This window comes from Vipera berus (assembly GCF_964194415.1).
Source record: "Vipera berus genome assembly, chromosome: 10".
NCBI lineage: Eukaryota > Metazoa > Chordata > Lepidosauria > Squamata > Viperidae > Vipera > Vipera berus.
In genome coordinates, this window is record NC_138213.1 from 17810575 (window position 1) to 17830001 (window position 19427).

Below are 19427 nucleotides of genomic sequence, written 5' to 3' on the forward strand. Positions count from 1 at the left end.
GAGAAAGAAAACAAAAACCCTCAGCCCCAATGCTTCAAGTTCTTTTTTTCAGATTTAACTCTTTCTTCCAGCCTTAGTTGTGAAGCTGTTATAACGAATGGGTGTTCTGTACCAGCCTACTACCGGCCCTGCAGAAAAGGCAGGGACAACCCCTTTACAAAACGGCAAGAGGCTGGAACTAAGCCTGCCAAATTTATTGACATAAAACAGAGCAAACAGAGCAAACAGAGCAAGCAGAAACAGGAACCATGAAACAGGAGCTATTCAAACGGTTGCCTTCAGCAAACCAGCCCTCCCACGCATTCCCCTTTTAAACAGTTCAGGGCGTGGCTTCTCTCTGCCTCCTTCCGAGGTGCCCCATTGCCTTCCTCTGTTTACTCCTGATTGACTGCCTCCTGCGTCAGGCGTCCTTGAACAGGGCCAGCTGTGGGTCATCTTCATCCACGCTGTCAGGCTCACACAGCTGGGTCTGCATCGTAACCAGGTGGGAGGGGCCTGGCTGAGGGCTCTGCGGAGCCTCTGGGTTATCCTCTGGAGGCTCTCCAACACCCCCCTCCTCCTCCTCTGAATCGTCCGACCCAACTGCCGAACCCACAGGCTGACCCTGAATCACAACAATGGGGAAAACTTCAGAAAGCTGCAAACATCCACTGCAAACCTAGCTTTTCTCCCAAGTCTTGGGCAGGGTGATGGGTAAGTCCCTACAGCAGTGTGTCCCAACTTTAGCCAGTTGAAGGTGTCTCAGAATATCCCAGCCAAGACTGGATACCAGCCAATAAACTAGGGTTTCTGTACCACAATGGCTGGTTTTATACAACACGCTATGATAGCGTGTGGCCAACTCCGCTCATCCTTGTTCAAAAGCTTCTTTAAACAAGTTTGTGCCTTCGGGTCAATTCCTGAGCTCAAATTATATTTCAGAACAAGGAAGAGGACATCCTTTTCACTGAGGCGGAGGAAGGGAAGATTCCTAAGGATACCTAAGATCTGAGACGAAAGCCAAGAGTATGATCTTCACATGATCACATGATCAAAATTCAGGTGCTTGACAACTGACCCACATTTACAAAGGTTGCAGTGTCCTGGGGTCATGTAGTCCCCTTTTGCAATCACCTTTTCAGCTTTTGACAAGCCAAGTTAATGGGGAAGCCAGATTCACTTAACAACCATGTTACTAACTTAACTGTCATAAGCCTGGTCTGGAACTGTCCATGGTACTGAAATTCAGACTGCCTTGTCGCAAACTTTCAATGTTTCTCAACCTTGCCAATTTTAAGAGGTGCCGACATCAAGTCTTAACATATTCTAGGAGTTGAAATCCACGTATCTTAAACTTCCTGAGGATCAGAAAGACCGCTTTAAGAAAAAGAAACATCCTCACATCCTGGTTGATTTTACATTCTCCTTCCTGAAACAGTTCTCAAAAGCTGGTCCTATTACATTTTGATCTAACAGAGGTTGCTTATAGAAGCCGCATGAGAGCAAGTTTGATATAACTGCAGGAGATTTTTTTTCCCCCCAAATATTATGCTGGAAAAAGTTGAAGCAAGAAAATATGCCACTTGCTTTGGACTGAGGACAAGAGGTTTCTCAGGATGTGAATCTGATTCCAAGTCTCATTATTTCAGCTAAACAATCAATGTTCAGAGATGGCAGGACTTGCATTCCAGCCAAACTGCCGGCCTGTAGGCCAGTTGCGACATGTGGAGGCCACGCCCACCCTGGCTCTGGCAATGCGAAAAAAGTCGCAATAGGTCAGGACACATCATGTGACACGGCGAGTTTGACACCCATGTTCTAGACCAACGGTTCTGCACTTGGGCAGATTGCAATTAGAATTAAGCAATTAAAATAAATATTGTCCCTCGTTTCTGAGTAGCAGCTGTGGTAGTTACCAGATGGCAAAGGCTCTTTGTGGAGAAGATTTTAGAATTCAGTATAAAATAAAAAGTTAACCGATCAGACCATTTTCTAAGAGAAAGTGAGCTGTTTCAAACAGTTGAGTTTCAAAAGGATGAGTTAAGTCGAGGCTCAATTGATGCAAGTGATGAATCAGAATGATCTACAAGATACTGTTTGAAGTGACAAAATTAATGGACCAGAGGAATGCTGTGGATATAATTTACTTGGACTTCAGTAAGGCATTTGATAAAGTAGACCACAACCTATTACTTGATAAGATAGAAAAATGTGGGTTAGATAGCATCACCACCAGATGGATTCATAGCTGGCTGACCAGCCATACTCAGCGTGTGGTCCTCAATGGAACTACATCTACATGAAAGGAAGTGTGTAGTGGGGTGCCCCAAGGGCTCTGTTCTGGGCCCAGTGCTCTTCAACATCTTCATCAACGATTTGGACAAGGGGATAAATGGGGAACTCATCAAATTTGCAGATGACACCAAGCTGGCAGGAATGGCAAACACTCCAGAAGACAGGCTTAAGATACAGGAGGATCTGGACAGACTTGAACACTGGGCACTATCTAACAAAATGAAATTCAGTGGTGAAAAAAGTAAGGCTCTACATTTAGGCAGGAAAAATCAAATGCACAGGTATAGTATAGGTGGTTCCTTGCTCAATAGTAGTAACTGTGAGAGGGATCTCGGAGTCCTAGTGGACAATCACTTAAATATGAGCCAGCTGTGTGCTGCAGCTGCCAAAAAAGCCAACACAGTGCTAGGCTGCATTAACAGAGGGATAGAATCAAGATCACGTGAAGTGTTAATACCACTTTACAATGCCTTGGTAAGGCCACACTTGGAATACTGCAACCAGTTTCAGTCACCACAATATAAAAAAAACATGCTAAGACTCTAGAAAGAGTACAGAGAAGAGCAACAAAGATGATCAGGGGACCGGAGGCTAAAACATATAAGGAACATTTGCTGGAATTGGGTATGTCTAGTTTAATGAAGAGAAGGATGAGGGGTGACATGAAAGCAGTCTTCCAATATCTCAGGGGCTGCCACAAAGAAGAGGGAGTCAAGCTATTCTCCAAAGTACCTGAAAGCAGGAAAAGAAGCAACGGATGGAAACCCATCAAGGAGAGAAGCAACCTGGAACTAAGGAGAAACTTCCTGACAGTTAGAACAATTAACCAGTGGAACAACTTGCCTCAAGAAGCAGTGAATGCTCCAACACTAGAAGTTTTTAAGAAGAGACTGGACAGCCATTTGTCTGAAATGGTATAGGGTTTCCTGCCTGACCAGGGGGTTGGACTAGATGACATTATTGTTGTTGTTGTTGTTGTTGTTAAGTCTAAGAGAAGACTTAGAAGATGATAATTAATTCTAACAAACTGATGATTAATTGAATGGGAAATCACTCTGGTTTTGAGTTCTCTCGTTAAATAGACTTTGACCCAACCTTTGTTGAATACAGTATGGAGAGAACGTATTGAGGCTACAGAAATTCTAAAAGCACATTTATTTTCTTTCTGTTTATAAGGTACATTGTCTTCACGCTTGTAGAATATGTTCAAATAAAGGAATTAGAATGTGATCAATCAGGGTTTTGCCAGTGCTTCTAAGATCCTGTATGCAACAGGAAAAGGGAACTTTTTTCGGTATCAATCTTGTGATTCCAGAAGGCATCAAATTGCCTCTTACAAACTAAGTAGCTTAATAGTCTGTTTTATTTTTGGTGGGGGGGATGTTCTTTGGTTTTTAAGGTTTTGTTTTTGTTTTATAATTGAATTATCAGCATTTTTAAATATAGAATTCCAAAAGCTAATTCTCTAGAGAGGGCGGGTGAGAAAGACACTATATAAAATCTGAGACAAGGAAAGGTTTTCTTTTACCAGCTTTATTTTTAGACTGACAATAGCTATGATATAATTGACACTCGGAAGAAAGGTAAACACACAACGATTTGTTGCTACAGGCAACAATATTGGGAAAGCGATGTCATAAAAAAGATCGCTGCCTTGGAACCTGTGCCCTCTCCCATATTTTAATTTCTTTTAATATATCACCTATCACAGAACCCGCCCCCCCCCTCTCCCTCCATTGTAATTGGTCAAGATGTTTAAAAGTTAATTATTTTACAATTGGTGCCTTAATTAATATTTTCTATCACAGTTCCTATAGGCACCTGGTACAAGGTATGATGATGATATTTATTTATTTATTTATTTATTTATTTATTTATTTATTTGTTCATTCATTCGTTCATTCATTCAAATTTCTTTCTCACCCATGACACTTGCATGACTAATGCGTGATTAGGCAGGTCATTATGTCATCTTGCAAATGAGATCATGACATACACATCAGTTACATTCTGACTATGGCAGCTGTTATGCTTCTCGCTCTCAACGTTGTTTTAATATGTTTGATACGGAGCGTTTTAACGTACACGTAGTCTTCAATTTGCAACTAGAAATTCCATTGCTAAGCAAGGCAGGAGTTCAGTGAGTTATGCCTGATTTTACAACCTTTTTTTTGCCATGGTCGCTAAGTGAATCACTCCAGGATGCTGCAATTGTCATAAATACACGTTGGTTGCCAAAAGCCTGAATTTGGCTCATGTGACAGAGAGGGTGCTGAGGTAATTGTATCTGCAAGGTCCACTTACAGCAGTGTCCCAATGTTTGAGGGGCTGCCACAAAGAAGAGGGGGTCAACCTATTCTCCAAAGCAACAGAAGGCAAGACCAGGAACAGTGGATGGAAACTAGTCAAGGAGAGAAGCAACCAAAAACTGAAGAAACAAGTAACCAGTGGAACGACTTGTCTCCAGAAGTTGTGGGTGCTTTTAAGAAGAGACTGGACATTCTGGGAGTTGAGGTCCATGATTCATAAAAGAGCCAAGGTTGTCTACCCCTGGTATAGGGTCTCCAGCTTGAGCAGAGGGTTGGACTAGAAGGCCTCCAAGGTCCCTTCCAACTCTTGTTATCCTGTTCTGTTCAAAAGTCCAAGGAAGGCAGTTGATCCACAGTGCTTCAAATGTCACTGTGCAGAATTGACCTTCCCAACTGATCACTGGGCCCTTTCCCTCCGTGACCCTTTCTCCTTTGGCTGCTAGAAGGAACAGAACCTCATTGGAAGCTGAGTTTTGTTTTTTGTTTTAGCAATCAAAATTCCCATACCCTCCAAAAGCTTTCCCCTACAGGCGTTGTAGCAATGTTCTCCAGATGGTGATGGTCCAACCCTGCTCTTCCCTCCCTCAACAGTAGCCTAGTGCAGCGATGGCGAACCTTTTAGAGACCGAGTGCCCCAAACTGCAACCCAAAACTCACTTATGTATCGTTGGGTGCCGGGTAGGCGTGGCCTTTGGGTGGGTGTGGCCCTTTGGGTGGGCGTGGCCCATTGGGTAGGCATGGCCCATTGGGTGGGGATGGCTGCAATGGTAACGGCAAACTGGGTGGGACTAAAAAGTTCAATCAATCAATTCCAACTTTGTGAGAACTTTTTTCCCCCCGTGAGAAGTTGAAATTGATTGAACCTTTTTTTTTTTTGCATACGGCTGCGGAGGCCTAAAGCGAAAATGTTTTATAAAACCCAGCTGAAGGCCTAGGACTGGGGCGACAGCATGTGTGCTCACAGAAGGTCTCTGGGTGCCACCTGTGCCACATGTGCCATAGGTTTGCCAGCACATGACTAGAGACTCTGAATTGATTTGAATCCTGGAATTGTACCGTACTGAAATTTTATCTTTCTTTGTGGCCCAGAATTCCTTTGGCTCGGCTGGGCAGCCATGTGAGTTTGTTGAAGAAACAAACAAACAATACATCCCTGCCCTCTCCTTGTGGGAAGACAGCAATGTTGCAGTTGTGTTTTCAGATGGTGGTAGAAGGGCTGCAGTGAAGACACCAGGGTCTCATAAAACAAGGAATCAAAAGATGACCCTTTAATTTGACCCTTTAAGTTTAATTTAATTATATAAATTCAACTAATAAAATAATAAATAATAATAATAAATTTGTAAGCCATCAAAGAAAAAAGAAAAACCTAAGTAAGATCTCAAGGTGATGATTCCCGAAATCACCTCCTCCAAATTTGCCTTCATGCATTTTATTTCCCCTGATTCTTGCCCACTTGAAGCACAGTCCCAAGAATTCAGGAGAATTTTTTTAGCTCTGCGCCTGAATTTTGCAATATTCAAAGAAACATGCAGTCTGAACCAGAAACACATTTTCAACTAATTGCTAACCTGGGAAGTGAGAACGAGGCTACATTGCTGAACAGTGTGGGCCACAAAAACATTATCCAGCTTTCCTACTGTGAGGATGGTAGGAGGGAATTCTGGACAATAATAGGCTCTGAATTATTTAAAATGTGAAATTATTAAGAGTAATCTTTAAGGAAAAGGATGGAGGAGAAACAGTGATGGATGAAGTGACAGAAGACTTTCAGAACAAGCGTGACAGGTTCACACTCTTTCAATGAAATGAGAGGTTAATTTGTTGTCTAAGTTCCAGATAACAGTGACCTTTTTGTGATAGACTTGGGTTGACCTCATTCCCTTCTAGCATTGATGATGTGTTGTGATTCAGGGTCAGCCTATGGGTTCGGCAGTTGGGTCGGACGATTCAGAGGAGGAGGAGGGGGTGTTGGAGAGCTTGATGAGGATAGTCTTGAGGCTCCGCAGAGCCCTCAGCCAGGCCCCTCCCATCTGGTTACGACGCAGACCCAGCTGTGTGAGCCTGACAGCGTGGATGAAGATGACCCACAGCTGGCCCTGTTCAAGGATGCCTGACGCAGGAGGCAGTCAATCAGGAGTAAACAGAGGAAGGCAATGGGGCACCTCGGAAGGAGGCAGAGAGAAGCCACGCCTTGAACTGTTTAAAAGGGGAATGTGTGGGAGGGCTGGTTTGCTGAAGGCAACCGTTTGAATAGCTCCTGTTTCATGGTTCGTGTTTTGTTTTGCTCTGTTTGCTCTGTTTTGTGTCCATAAATTTGGCAGGCTTAGTTCCAGCCTCTTGCCTTCTTGTAAAGGGGTTGTCCCTGCCTTTTCTGCAGGGCCGGTAGTAGGCTGGTACAGAACATGATGTTCCCTAGTTGGGTAATGAAACGTCTGCAAGCAAACAATGAAGCTCAGAGGGCACCAAGGACCAAGTTCAATCCTGAGCTACAGATGGTCTCTTATGTGTAGTTAATCTGGATAGAAAATCTTAAGCCAAAGATTTTTTTTAAAAATCCTCCTTGTAATATCTGATGCATGGAAAGCCGGAGACGCTGTTGGCTGCTTAACAGAAGATTTCTCTCTGCCGGACCAGATAAAAACCCAATTGCTTCTCAATCTACTCATCTAAACCGAAAGAAAGTGCTGCCGTTTTGGAGTCTGAAAGAAAGGCCAAATACATTTCAAACTTTTTCACTTACACCAGGTTTTATTTATTTATTTATTAATGGGACTTATATCCCACCCTATCTCCCGAAGGACTCAGGGTGGCTAACAATAATAACATATAATAAATACAGAAATTAAGATAAAATTAAAATTAAAGGCCTCTGTACAACTGGGTTTTTTTTCCCCTCAGCTTTTTCTACTACCATTTCTTGTCATAATTAATTGCTTTTTAGATGTATATTTTTTCCTCTTCGGTGAGTGCTATTTATATGTGCACAGATATTTTCTGCTTCTATGCACTGTGAAGTACATTTTATACAGGGCAATTTTATCCTGCTTCTAATTTTATCTGCATCTTCATGTTATCTCTGGTTAAGTTTGGCCCAGCAATTATATATTTTCATAGCTTTGATTTTTTTTTATTATTTTTTTTTTAAAATATTACTTTGGCTTTTAGCCCCTACTGTGATAGTCTTAACCAGGGGTTTTCAAACTTGGCCCTTTTATGACTTGTGGACTTCAACTCCCAGAATTCCTCAGCCAGCAAACCTAGAAGTAAGGAGGAATTTCCTAACAGATTGTCCTAAATCAGGGGTCTTCAAACGTGGTCCTTTTATGACTTATGGACTTCAACTCCCAGAATTCGTCAGCCAGGCACGCGTCATAAAAGGGTCAAGTTTGAAGACCCTTGGTCTTAACTATAATATGATTGGCTTTGCATGGTTTTACCCCATTTTATGCCCTTTCCTGCCAAAGTTGTCAAGAGAATCACTGCCATTGTTAAATTAGTAACCCGATTGTTAAGTCCATCTGGCTTCCCCATTGACGTTGCTTGTCAGAAAGTCGCAAAAGGAGATCACGTGACCTTGGGACACGGCAACCGTCATAAATATGAGTCAGTTGACAAGCATCTGAACTTTGATCATGTGACCATGGGGATGCTGCAACGGTCATAAGTGTGAAAAATGGTCATAAGTTACTTTTTCCAGTGCCGTTGTAACTTGGAATGATCACTAGATGAATCTCATGAATGGCTCAAGTATCCAAATAAAAGTCCAGGATTATTTTTGTTCCTGAAAAGCTTACTGTTTATTGAATACACGGCCTGGTGAAGGTGAAGGAAAACTAACTCTAATATCCCAAGGCATCAGACAATAGCATATAGCACTGACTTTCCCAGCCAACAACCCCCCCTGCCCCCCACCCCACATGTCCACGTAGCTCATGTAAAAAAGTTATCTGTGTTATGGGAACCATCTGCTATCTTCTTCACACCTGCTAGAATGTCCTTGAAAGTTTCCCAGACTGCCGGCTTCAGTAAACTTCTTCTAGAACTGAAGAGGTTTCGTTTCTCTAACTAACTAACCCATTCAAAAGCAACACCTTGACAACCCCCCCCCCTTTACTCTAATGGCAAGATGAAAACGGAAAGCCACGTAGCTGCCAAATTTTCACTCTTGACAATGAACTGTTGTAAGTCAAGGACTACTTGCATATTATTTATTTACTTTTTATACTGCGTTGTTCTAAGCTGGTCTTTGAGTGTAGTTGAACTTATGTTTCAGATAAGGTGGGTAGAATGTGGTTTTCTTTCTCTTCGAAAGGCATGAAAATAGGAGAAAACCCAAATAACTAAACATTATGAAACAGAAAACGTTCGTGTATAAATTCCTTGGCTATATTTCCTGCCGCAGAAAGCAGAAGATTCTACATTTAGCCAGAAAACTTTCATCAGATTTCTCCTGCTCTAAAAACAAGGTCTTAAAGATGCAAGATTGTTTTTTCCATGAATACCAGTTTGTTTTTTCTGAGCATCATTTACGTATTTTATTTTATTAGACTACATTGAATTGAATTATGGGATATTAGCAGATTTTTTTTTCCTGCACAGCTTTTGTGTGGAAAAAATCTTTTTTTGTGACTGTGTCATTTTTCGTGAAAAGAAACTATATATTTCTTTTACTTCTCTAAATTAGACTTTCAATCAGTGGAAGGCTCACGATTCAGGTAATGAAACTTTAATTAAGCCTTAAAACATAGTACAACTATATTCGGATAATGACTATAAGTATATATAGATCTTTCTCTGAGGAGAAAACCACTGATTTAAAAAGTTCTTTACAAATATGACAAATGACAAACGGGCAAACAATGGAAGGCAATTACAAAATTTAAAAAGGTAATTATAGGAAACATAAAATCCAATACAGAGAAAGTACTCAAAATCTAATTGAGCCTAAAAATATAGAAATGCATATACAAAAGCAAATGTCATTGTTTGCCATTCAAAGGTGTCAGTGTAGGTTCCCAGCATGTCTCTCTAGCCCAGGCATTCCAGATGTGGGACACCACAAACACAAAAACCCCTGTGTGATCAACTGCCCCAACGCCCTTGGCAACGTCTGTGCTCCTGGCTACTTCCCTTTGCAGTCAGTGGCAAATTCGCCTGACCATCAACCAATAACCCATAGCCAAGACACAGTGAAGACCTCCTCGTTTTGTTTATTGCAATAAGCGGGGAGAGAAGCCACCAAATCTTGGTTCTCTCCAAAGTTCATCATCTCACATCAACATCTTTATATATTCCCTACACCCGGCCGTCCATCCCTCCTCGTTCTCCATTGGCTGAGGTACTATGAGATGAGATTCTCTCCAACCGCCTTCTACATATTTCCTGCTACCCTCCCCAAACATACTAAATCACACATTGCATGTGCATTTAAATGAGCAGACAATGTACGCAATGTGTGTCAGATAACATTCAGTCGCATATTGGGCATGCTCTTTTAACTTGCTTTTGAGTTCTTTGTTATTGTGTGGGTTCTTAGAACAACAGGTTCTTTCCTGTTATTCAGTTAGTTTTAGTTTTCCTGTTTTAATTTTACCTATTTGTTTTACCTCTTTCCTCTTGGAGCTACTTCCTCTTACAGCTACTTCCTCTTACAATTAATTCCTCTTACAAGTTTAAATTTTGAAGACCTTTCATTCATTCCTATCAGCACCTCCATATTGCCTGAGCATCCCAAAATACAGGAGAAGGCCAGGCACAGCCTGAGGGAGGAGTCAAGAGAGGAATCAGCCTAGAGTCATAACATTCCCACAAGCAATCTGAGTCCAAATCCTCATGAATTCTCTTGACTCTTATCCAGCATCAATTTAGTGCTGACCATTATTTTTATTTATTTATTTTATTTTAATTCCATTTATATCCCGCCCTTCTCCGAAGACTCAGGGCGGCTTACAAGCTTAGCAGTAGCCTTCATTCTATGTATATGCCTGCTTATTAGGGCTTTCACACACACACCCCAAGCGGCATTATTACAAAGTCAGCTTAATTGCCCCCAACAATCTGGGTCCTCATTTTACCTACCTCGGAAGGATGGAAGGCTGAGTCAACCTTGAGCCTGGTGGGACTCGAACCTGCACTAATTGCAGGCAGCTGGTGTTACTTAAGACATATAGACATAAGCAATTAATCAGCTTGACTAGAACCTATGGATTCTTAGCACCGTTGACACAAGCCCAGACATAAGATAAAAGGCATTGCTGGAGATATTTTAGCTCCAAGCAACTCAAGAATGTACAATCATCCCTAAACCTCACTTAAGGTCTGGAAAAAAACTGACAGCCCCATGTAATAACAGTGCCCCTGTGAGATGGACTGTACAGCTGGAGAAGGAAGGGTGGGGAATCTTGGCAATCACACCACGGCTTTCCAGGAAAGAGGCAGCACATTTCAGAAAAGGGCCGAAGACAAGAGACTGCACAGTCCAGATGAGGGCAGAAGGAAAACGTTTAGGACAGCCACGCCCTCAGATCTCTCAGAGTACAACTGTTAGAAGATTATAGCTTTTTTCTGGCAAGAGTCTGTCTATTAGAGGCATGTCAATCTCGTGATGTCACATGACGTCGCGCGATGTATCGCAACTTTTTCCCCATTGCTGGCAACGGGGTGGGTGCAGTGTCGGCATGATGCATCTGGCCCGCGGGCCAGCAGTTTCACGTGCCTGGTCTATTAGATGGAAACAAATAAAGAATTGGACTCAATTGGATTTCACAGTGTCATCTTTGTCCTTAGGCCTGACCTTATACAATCTCAAAAGAACATCCCCGTCACCATGTGCCAACAGAGTCCTCCCTGTCTCGCTTCTTTGTGCACAGAGTTTTCAATGGCTCTACCATCACTGTTGATACGTCAGTTCAGTCCAGGAAGAGATGGAGAAGTCAGCGCCTGTCTTGATGGGGCAAAGCGGTTAATGAATCTAAAGGGACTCACCTGGTGTTGTCAGAATCGATGGTGTGGAAAAGTTTCTCCAACTCCTCCTCGTTAAGAGTGCCATCGGAAAAGAAGGCCTGGAATTCTTCCAAGGACAATTTCCCATCATCTGTAAGTAATAGAACAGAAGATGTGAGGGATTAACAGCAGAAAAGGGGGAGTGGGTGCAAAACAGAGGGGAAGCATAACCAACACAAAGAGATGCAATAGCCAAGGTCACAATCTAGGATGGGTACCAATCTGGCATTAAGGAAAATCCCTTGTCTATTTGACTGATAGAACGATTGTCCAGTTTGGTCTAAAGGCAGCTTCTTGGTTTATGCTTTGGGGCACTGTTGAGGTCTCTAAATAAATTATTATTATTATTATTATTATTATTATTATTATTATTATTATTATTATTATTATTATTATTATTATTAGGATTAGGATTATGTGCACGGCAGATGGTTTTATCCTTACATGAAGTAACCAGCGACAAAATCGTGGAGGATATTATTAAGGAGTTTGCTGTAGAAAGACTGCCATTAATGGATCATTCTGGTTCATTCTGGTTTGGACAGATCAACCTAGAGGAATGTCTGTTATGGCATGTAACGGTGGTTTGTTTGTAGTCTAAGACTGCAAACAAGATAATAATAATTGTCCTTCCTCACTTAAAGAAAGCTTAAGACTGGAAAAAGAAACATTAGATTTAGACAAGACAGGTCTGGTCAAATGAAGAGTAAGATTAAGGGTGACATGATAGCCGGGTTCTAATATTTGAGGGGCTGCCACAAAGAAGAGGGGGGTCAACCTGTTCTCCAAAGTACCTGAAGGCAGGACAAGAAGTAACGGATGGAAACTAACCAAAGAGAGAAGCAACCTAGAACTGAGGAGCAATTTCCTAACAAATTGTCCTAGATCAGGGGTCTTCAAACGTAGCCCTTTTATGACTTGTGGACTTCAACTCCCAGAATTCTGGGAGTTGAAGTCCACAAGTCATAAAAGGGACATAGTTCCCTCATGCTGGCTGAGGAATTCTGGGAGCTGAAGTCCACAAGTCATAAAAGGGACATAGTTCCCTCATGCTGGCTGAGGAATTCTGGGAGTTGAAGTCCACAAGTCATAAAAGGGACATAGTTCCCCCATGCTGGCTGAGGAATTCTGGGAGCTGAAGTCCACAAGTCATAAAAGGGACATAGTTCCCTCATGCTGGCTGAGGAATTCTGGGAGTTGAAGTCCACAAGTCATAAAAGGGCCAAGTTTGAAGACCCCTGTCCTAGATGAATCAGAATTTCCATTGCTAACCAAGGCAGTTGTTGGCTGAGTATCTTACAACCTTTATTATCATGGTTATTAAGCAAATGGCTGCAATTAAGTGAATCATGCAGTCATTAAGCAAATCTGCCTTTGCTTGTCAGAAACCAGGTGGGAAGGTCACAATAGGTGATTACATGACCATGGGACCATGTAACTATCCCAAATACATGCCATTTGCCAAGCATCCACCCAAATTTTGATCACAACACTGTGAGGAATACTGTGACAGTTGTTAAGTATGAGGGCCGGTCGTAGGTCCCTTTTTTCAATGCTGTTGCAACTTGAAACGGATGCTAAATGAATGGTTGTAAGTTGAGACTACAGCTACAACTGAGCCCAAAATTGTTGTTGCTAAGTGAGACATTTATTGAGTTTCACCCCATTTTACACCCTTTCTTGCCACAGTTGTTAAGAGAATCACTGCAGTTGTTGAATTAGTAACACAGTTGTTTAGTTGAATCTGTTTTACCCATTGTTTTTGCTTGTCAAAAGGTCGCAAAAGGGGATCACATGACCCCGGGACAACTGTCATAAATGTGAGTCGGTTGCCAACTGTCTGAATTTTGATCACATGAACATGGGGATGCTGCAACGGTCCTATGTGTGAAAAATGGTCATAAGTCACTTTTTTCAGTGATGATGTAACTTTGAACAGTCACTAAACTGAACCGTTGTTAGTTGAAAACTACCTGTTCTTGTACTGTTTTGCCAAGGAGGAAAAATTGAATTGATATCTCTCCTAACACACTTATATGAAAATAAAATTTGCAACTGTGACTCTATCAGAATTCTGGATCAACGTGTAAAAGAATACAATGTACTACATGAGAAGGGTAAAAACATTTTGATTCCATTTACAACGACTATTTAGGAGAGTCAGAGTTTTCTTCAACAGCTACCATACAAAGCAAATATTGATTTTTTAAAAAGACCCACGAGATGTCTAAACAATAAAACCCAGATTTCAGAAATTTCACAAAACTAAGCACGTTCATCCCTTGCTGCACTTCATGGGGTTTCAAAGTTGATTTTTTCTTTAAATTGACAATGAAGCTATAAAATTGTGAGATCCCTACAATTTAAAAAGTAAAGTGGTGTACTGATTTATTGTACAGGCTAGCCCCCAATTACGTCATTAGCTTTATTTCTGTGGCCCCAGACACATTCATGTGGTTGTTTAGATGGTTGTGATATCAGACAATTTGAGAAATTTTGATTTAAGCTTTTTTACAAAGCTTTTTTTTGAACCCAACCCAAATATGCTTCCCCTAATAAACCAAGTTTAAACAAAACTCAGGTTTAATAAACCACAATGGCTGTTTGCAAGCCTATATTAAGAACCAATTAATTCTTTCCCATTACTCTGCTTCTATAAAAAAGAGCAGGCAGAGCTTGGAGGCAGCGTCAAGAGAGGAATCAGCCTGGAGTTATATGTTCCCACAATTGTGCTATGTCCAACTCTTCTTGAATTTTGTTGACTGGTCAGTTGACTAGAGGCATGAGAAATAAATCAGTTTAACTGGAATTTAAGTGGTCCTGATTCTTCACACACGACAGCTTCCCTAATGCCCAGGTTCTCTGGCTTGTGCTACAATTTTTAAAATTAATCTTAGCTTTGGAAGCACTGAAAGTCTTTTTCCTCAAATCCCAAAGATGCTTTTTCATGAGGCAACTAGACTTTCTTGTTTTTCTTTGAAGACATTTCGCTTCTCATCCAAGAAGCTTCTTCAGCTGAAGAAGAGAGCTGAAAAAGCTTCTTGGATGGGAAGCAAAACATCTTCAAAGAAAAACAAGAAAGTCCAGTTGCCTCATGTAAAAGCATCTTTGGGATAACCATGACCTGGATGACTGAGAATCCCCATAGACATTTAGCTGTGCACTTTTTCCTCAAATGTTCAGTTTCAAACAATTTATTTTTCTCTCTTCTTCCCCCTTATTTCCAATGCATATACAGAGATCAACAGAGCAGTTTCATCCCACAAGTTAATAAACATAATTAGCTAACATCCAATCCTTAAAAAAACCCTCAAAAGTTTAAACCTTCCTGTAGCACACATCCTATTAAAAGTTAGCCTGATACCTGGGCAAAGCATAGTTCAACCTATCCTTTTATCCTTTCTACCTATGTAACATCTTCTTTTAATCTATGTAATATTTTAAGCACACAGAGTACTCCTTAAGCTGTGCATTGACTAAATGTCCGGAGCTAGGAGGTCTTAAAGAGGAGGCAGGTTTGTGAGATAAGAAATGCCAAGAGCTAAGGGGAACCAGGAAAGGATGATTATCAGGCTTTTTAAAAAAATGGCCTGGGCAGTTATAATCCTCTGCATATCTAAGGGTACAAGTTAAAATAAGCAGTGCTGAGCTGAGAATTTGCCAGATCTCAGAAACTTTAGTTGCCAAGTTGCCAAGGTTGGATACCCCTGCTTTAAAGCATATTAAATATACACGGATTCAGGAATACAGATTAAGGCAGCCTTTCAATCAGGAAATCTCAGCCTGCTTGGGACAATACAAATTACACATATTCCTTTGTATTGCAAATTCTACGCTAACGACACATCTGACTCCATTTTGCTTCTTTGCTCAATCAAACCTTCTCAGGGCATTCAGACATGTTGCAGTAAATTATTAGCCAGGCAGGTAGTTATATTTATGGCAGGAAGCAGCAGGTGAAGCTAGGCAAAATCACACCAGATACCTGTACAATTAACACAGCCCCCCATCCCCCCCACCCACCCACCCCGGGCTGTGTGCTTTCTTCACTTCTCTTCTCTCTATATACCGGTGACTGCATCTCAAAGGATCCCTTTGTTAAAGTGCTGAAGTTTGCAGATGATACAATGATGATTGGTCTCATTTGAGACAATGACAAATCTGCATTTAGACGGGGGGGGGGGGGGGGTTTGAACAGCTAGCCTTGTGGTGGGGCCGGAACAATCTTGAACTGAACACACTCAAAACTGTAGAAAGCATAGTAGATTTTAGGAGAAGCCCTCCTATTCTATCACCTCTCACAATGCTAATAGAGACCTACAAGCTTCTCGGTTCTGTTAATATCTCAAGACTTAAAATGGACACCTCACATCAAAAATGTCATCAAAAAAGCACAACAAAGAATGTTCTTCCTGCGCCAACTCAGAGAGCTCAGACTGCCCAGGGAGCTGCCGATACGGTTCTACAAAGGAATTGTTGAGTCTGTCATTTGCACCTCTATAACTGTCTGGTTCGGCACTGCAACCAAACAAGACAGACACAAACTTCAACTGATAGTTAGAACTGCAGAAAAAAAGCCATTTGCAACCAGCCTGCCTTCCACTGAGGACCTGTGTGCTGCACTGGCCGGAAAGAGGGCTGTGAAAATATCTCCAGACTCCTCACATCCTGGACATAGACTGTTTCAACTTCTCTCCTCAGGATGCTTCCACAGAGCATTGCATGTCAAAACAACTAGTCACAAGGACAGTTTTTCCCCCCATGTCATCACTCTGCTAAACAACTAATTCCCAAAAACACTGTCAAACAATCTAGTAAGGCTGTATTACTATGGTTCTCCTCATCTTTCCTATTTTCTATCTCCTTATCTTCTTTTGACTATAACTTTGTTCCTTGTATCTCACAATTTATATTGTTTTATTTATGATTTATGTTGTTTGCTTATTTAGTATCCTGTGACTATCACTAAATGTTTTATGATTTATGATGAATGTATTTTTATGATTATGATCATGATTTATCACCTGTTCCTTGTATGTACACTGAGAGCTTATGCACCAGAGACAAATTCCTTGTGTGTCCAATCATACTTGGCCAATAAAGAATTCTATTCTGTTCTATTCTATTCTATTCTATTCTATTCTATTCTATTCTATTCTATTCTATTCTATTCTATTCTATTCTATTCTATTCTATTCTATTCTATTCTATTCTTTTTCCTATTGCTTATTCTATTCTATTCTATTCTATTCTATTCTATTCTATTCTATTCTATTCTATTCTATTCTATTCTATTCTTCTGTTCTGTTCTGTTCTGTTCTGTTCTATTCTATTCTATTCTATTCTATTCTATTCTATTCTATTCTTCTATTCTATTCTATTCTATTCTATTCTATTCTATTCTATTCTATTCTATTCTATTCTATTTCCTATTGCTTATTCTATTCTATTCTGTTCTGTTCTGTTCTATTATTCTATTCTATTCTATTCTATTCTATTCTATTCTATTCTATTCTATTCTATTCTATTCTATTCTATTCTATTCTATTCTATTCTATTCTATTCTATTCTATTATTCTATTCTATTCCATTCTAACCGGTGAGAAAATAGTGGAGGATATTTTTAAGGAGTTTGCTGTATCAAGACCAACACTAATGGTTCACTTCGGTTTGCACAGATCAGCTTAGATGAATGTCTATTATGGCAGGTCAAGATGGAAAAAAAACTAATTTTCCTTCCTCACTGCAAAGAAAGCCTAAGACTGGAAAAAGAAGAATTAGCTATAGATAAGACATGTCTAGTCTAACGAAGAAAAGGACTGTGTGATATGATAACATCTTCCAATATTTGAGGGGCTGTTACAAAGAAGAAGGGGTTAACTTATTCTCCAAAGCAGTGGAGAGCAGGACAAGAAGTAACAAAGGACAAGATCATCAAAGAGAGAAGCAACCTAGAACTAAGAAGAAATTTCCTGTCAGTGAGAACAATTAAGAAGTGGAACAACCTGCCTCCAGAAGTGGTGGGTGCTCCATTGCTGGAGGTTTTTAAGAAGACATTGGACAGCCATTTGTCCAGAATGGGATGAGGTATCCTGGTTCAGCAGGGGCTTGGACTTGAACAGGGGTAGGCAACCTTGGCTCTTTTATGACTCGTGGACTTCAACTCCCAGAATTCCTGAGCCAGCATAGCTCAGCTTGGAAACCTCTCCCTTTCCCCTCAGCATGGCTGGCTCAGGGATTCTGGGAGTTGAGGTCCACAAGTCATAAAGCCGCCTAGGCCAGGGGTAGGCAACCTTGGCTGTTTTATGACTCGTGGACTTCAACTCCCAGAATTCCTGAGCCAGCATAGCTCAGCTTGGAAACCTCTCCCTTTCCCCTCAGCATGGCTGGCTCAGGAATTCTGGGAGGTGAAGTCCACAAGTCATAACAGAGCCAAGGTTGCCTACCCCTGGACTAACAGAACTAAAAACCCTTCCAACTCCGTATTCTGTATTCTGTCAAGCCATTGTGATGACACTTCTCTATTAGTAATGGAAGCTTTTCCTCTGCCTCTGTAAATGAAGACTAATAAATTAGGTACCGTGAATTGCTAATTTTCATGCTGGATGTCAAGATGGTAAAAAACTGCAAGTCTGCTTCAGAGACCCGTCTATCAACCTGCAAGAGATGTTTTTCTCAATCATTCCTGAGAGGTTATGAATTATATCTCCACCAGAGTCTTGTCAGTTCTTCTTCTCTCGGCCTTCGCGAAGTTTGTCAAGATATTTTTCATTCCCCAGGCCTTTTGCAGGCAATGGTTTGGTGCCCACCCCAATTCTGGGCAAAAGACACCAACTTCTTTAAGAAGTTGGGGACACACAAGCCCAAAATTTAAGGGAGAACTTTTATAAAATGTTTTATAGATGGCATTTAGATCCTAAAAAGCTTGCAAGTATGTATCCGAACTATCAACCTAAATGTTGGAGATGTGGTGGCGAAGATGCAACGTATTTTCATATATGGTGGACCTGCAAAAAGGTTAAGGCTTTTTGGATAAAAATTTGGTGGAATATGCAGAAGATTTTCAGGCAAAGGATAAAGTTTTGTCCGCAATTGTTTTTATTGGGCATAATTACAGATGCTACTGTTGTGGACATTAAGTTGATGTTGTATTTAATCACAGCAGCAAGACTCTTAATAGGTCAATATTGGAAGAAGGAGGAATTGCCGACTATAGAAGAATGGACTCTAAAGGTTTCTGACCTGGCGGAAATGGCAAAGATTTCGGCTTACTTGAAAGATCATTCGCAAGAACGTTATATTATGGAGTGGAAAAAGTGGATTGATTATATCCAGAACAAATATGGGACTAAAAAGTTTCACCTAGCATTTGAATAAGTATTCTTTTCTTTTTTTTCCCTTTTTTATGTAATATCAGTATTGCTTGTAGTCATTTTATATGAGCTAGAGTGCGATAGAATTAATAGTTTATTGTTGTTAGCATATGGATGTTTATGATTGTTCTTTGTTTTTATACCTTGTACTTAGCTCTGGGAAGTCGGGGGGGAGGGGGGAATGGGGGGGAGGGATAGGGAGGGTTAGGTAGGGGTGGGTGGAGGGAGGGGGGGATTGTTAAAGATAAAATGTATTCTAAAACTTTTCAATAAAAAAAAGAAGTTGGGGACAGAGGCTACTATGCTGGTGGCTTTCCAGATCACCCTTGGGGCTGTTCCAAACCAATGCAGACTCTTCTTGGAAAGGGTGATTCATTGACCACTGAAAGTTGACAGGTGGCCTGTCCCTATCCTGAAGTCAGGGACAGTCCTGAAAACTATTTTTCTTTTTTTTTTTTTTGGCCTC

At 40.9% G+C, this 19427-nt stretch overlaps 1 protein-coding gene across 1 annotated transcript in view; it reads right to left on the reverse strand.

The window, feature by feature from the left end:
• Positions 1-19427, reverse strand: part of NECAB2 (N-terminal EF-hand calcium binding protein 2) — a gene marked incomplete at both ends in the record, with an annotated part of 159772 nt that overhangs the window by 89154 nt on the left and 51191 nt on the right. The window contains one exon of the mRNA XM_081336063.1: positions 11571-11679. Within this exon, the coding sequence (XP_081192189.1) occupies positions 11571-11679 (109 nt within the window). The remainder of the gene's footprint in view (positions 1-11570; positions 11680-19427) is intronic.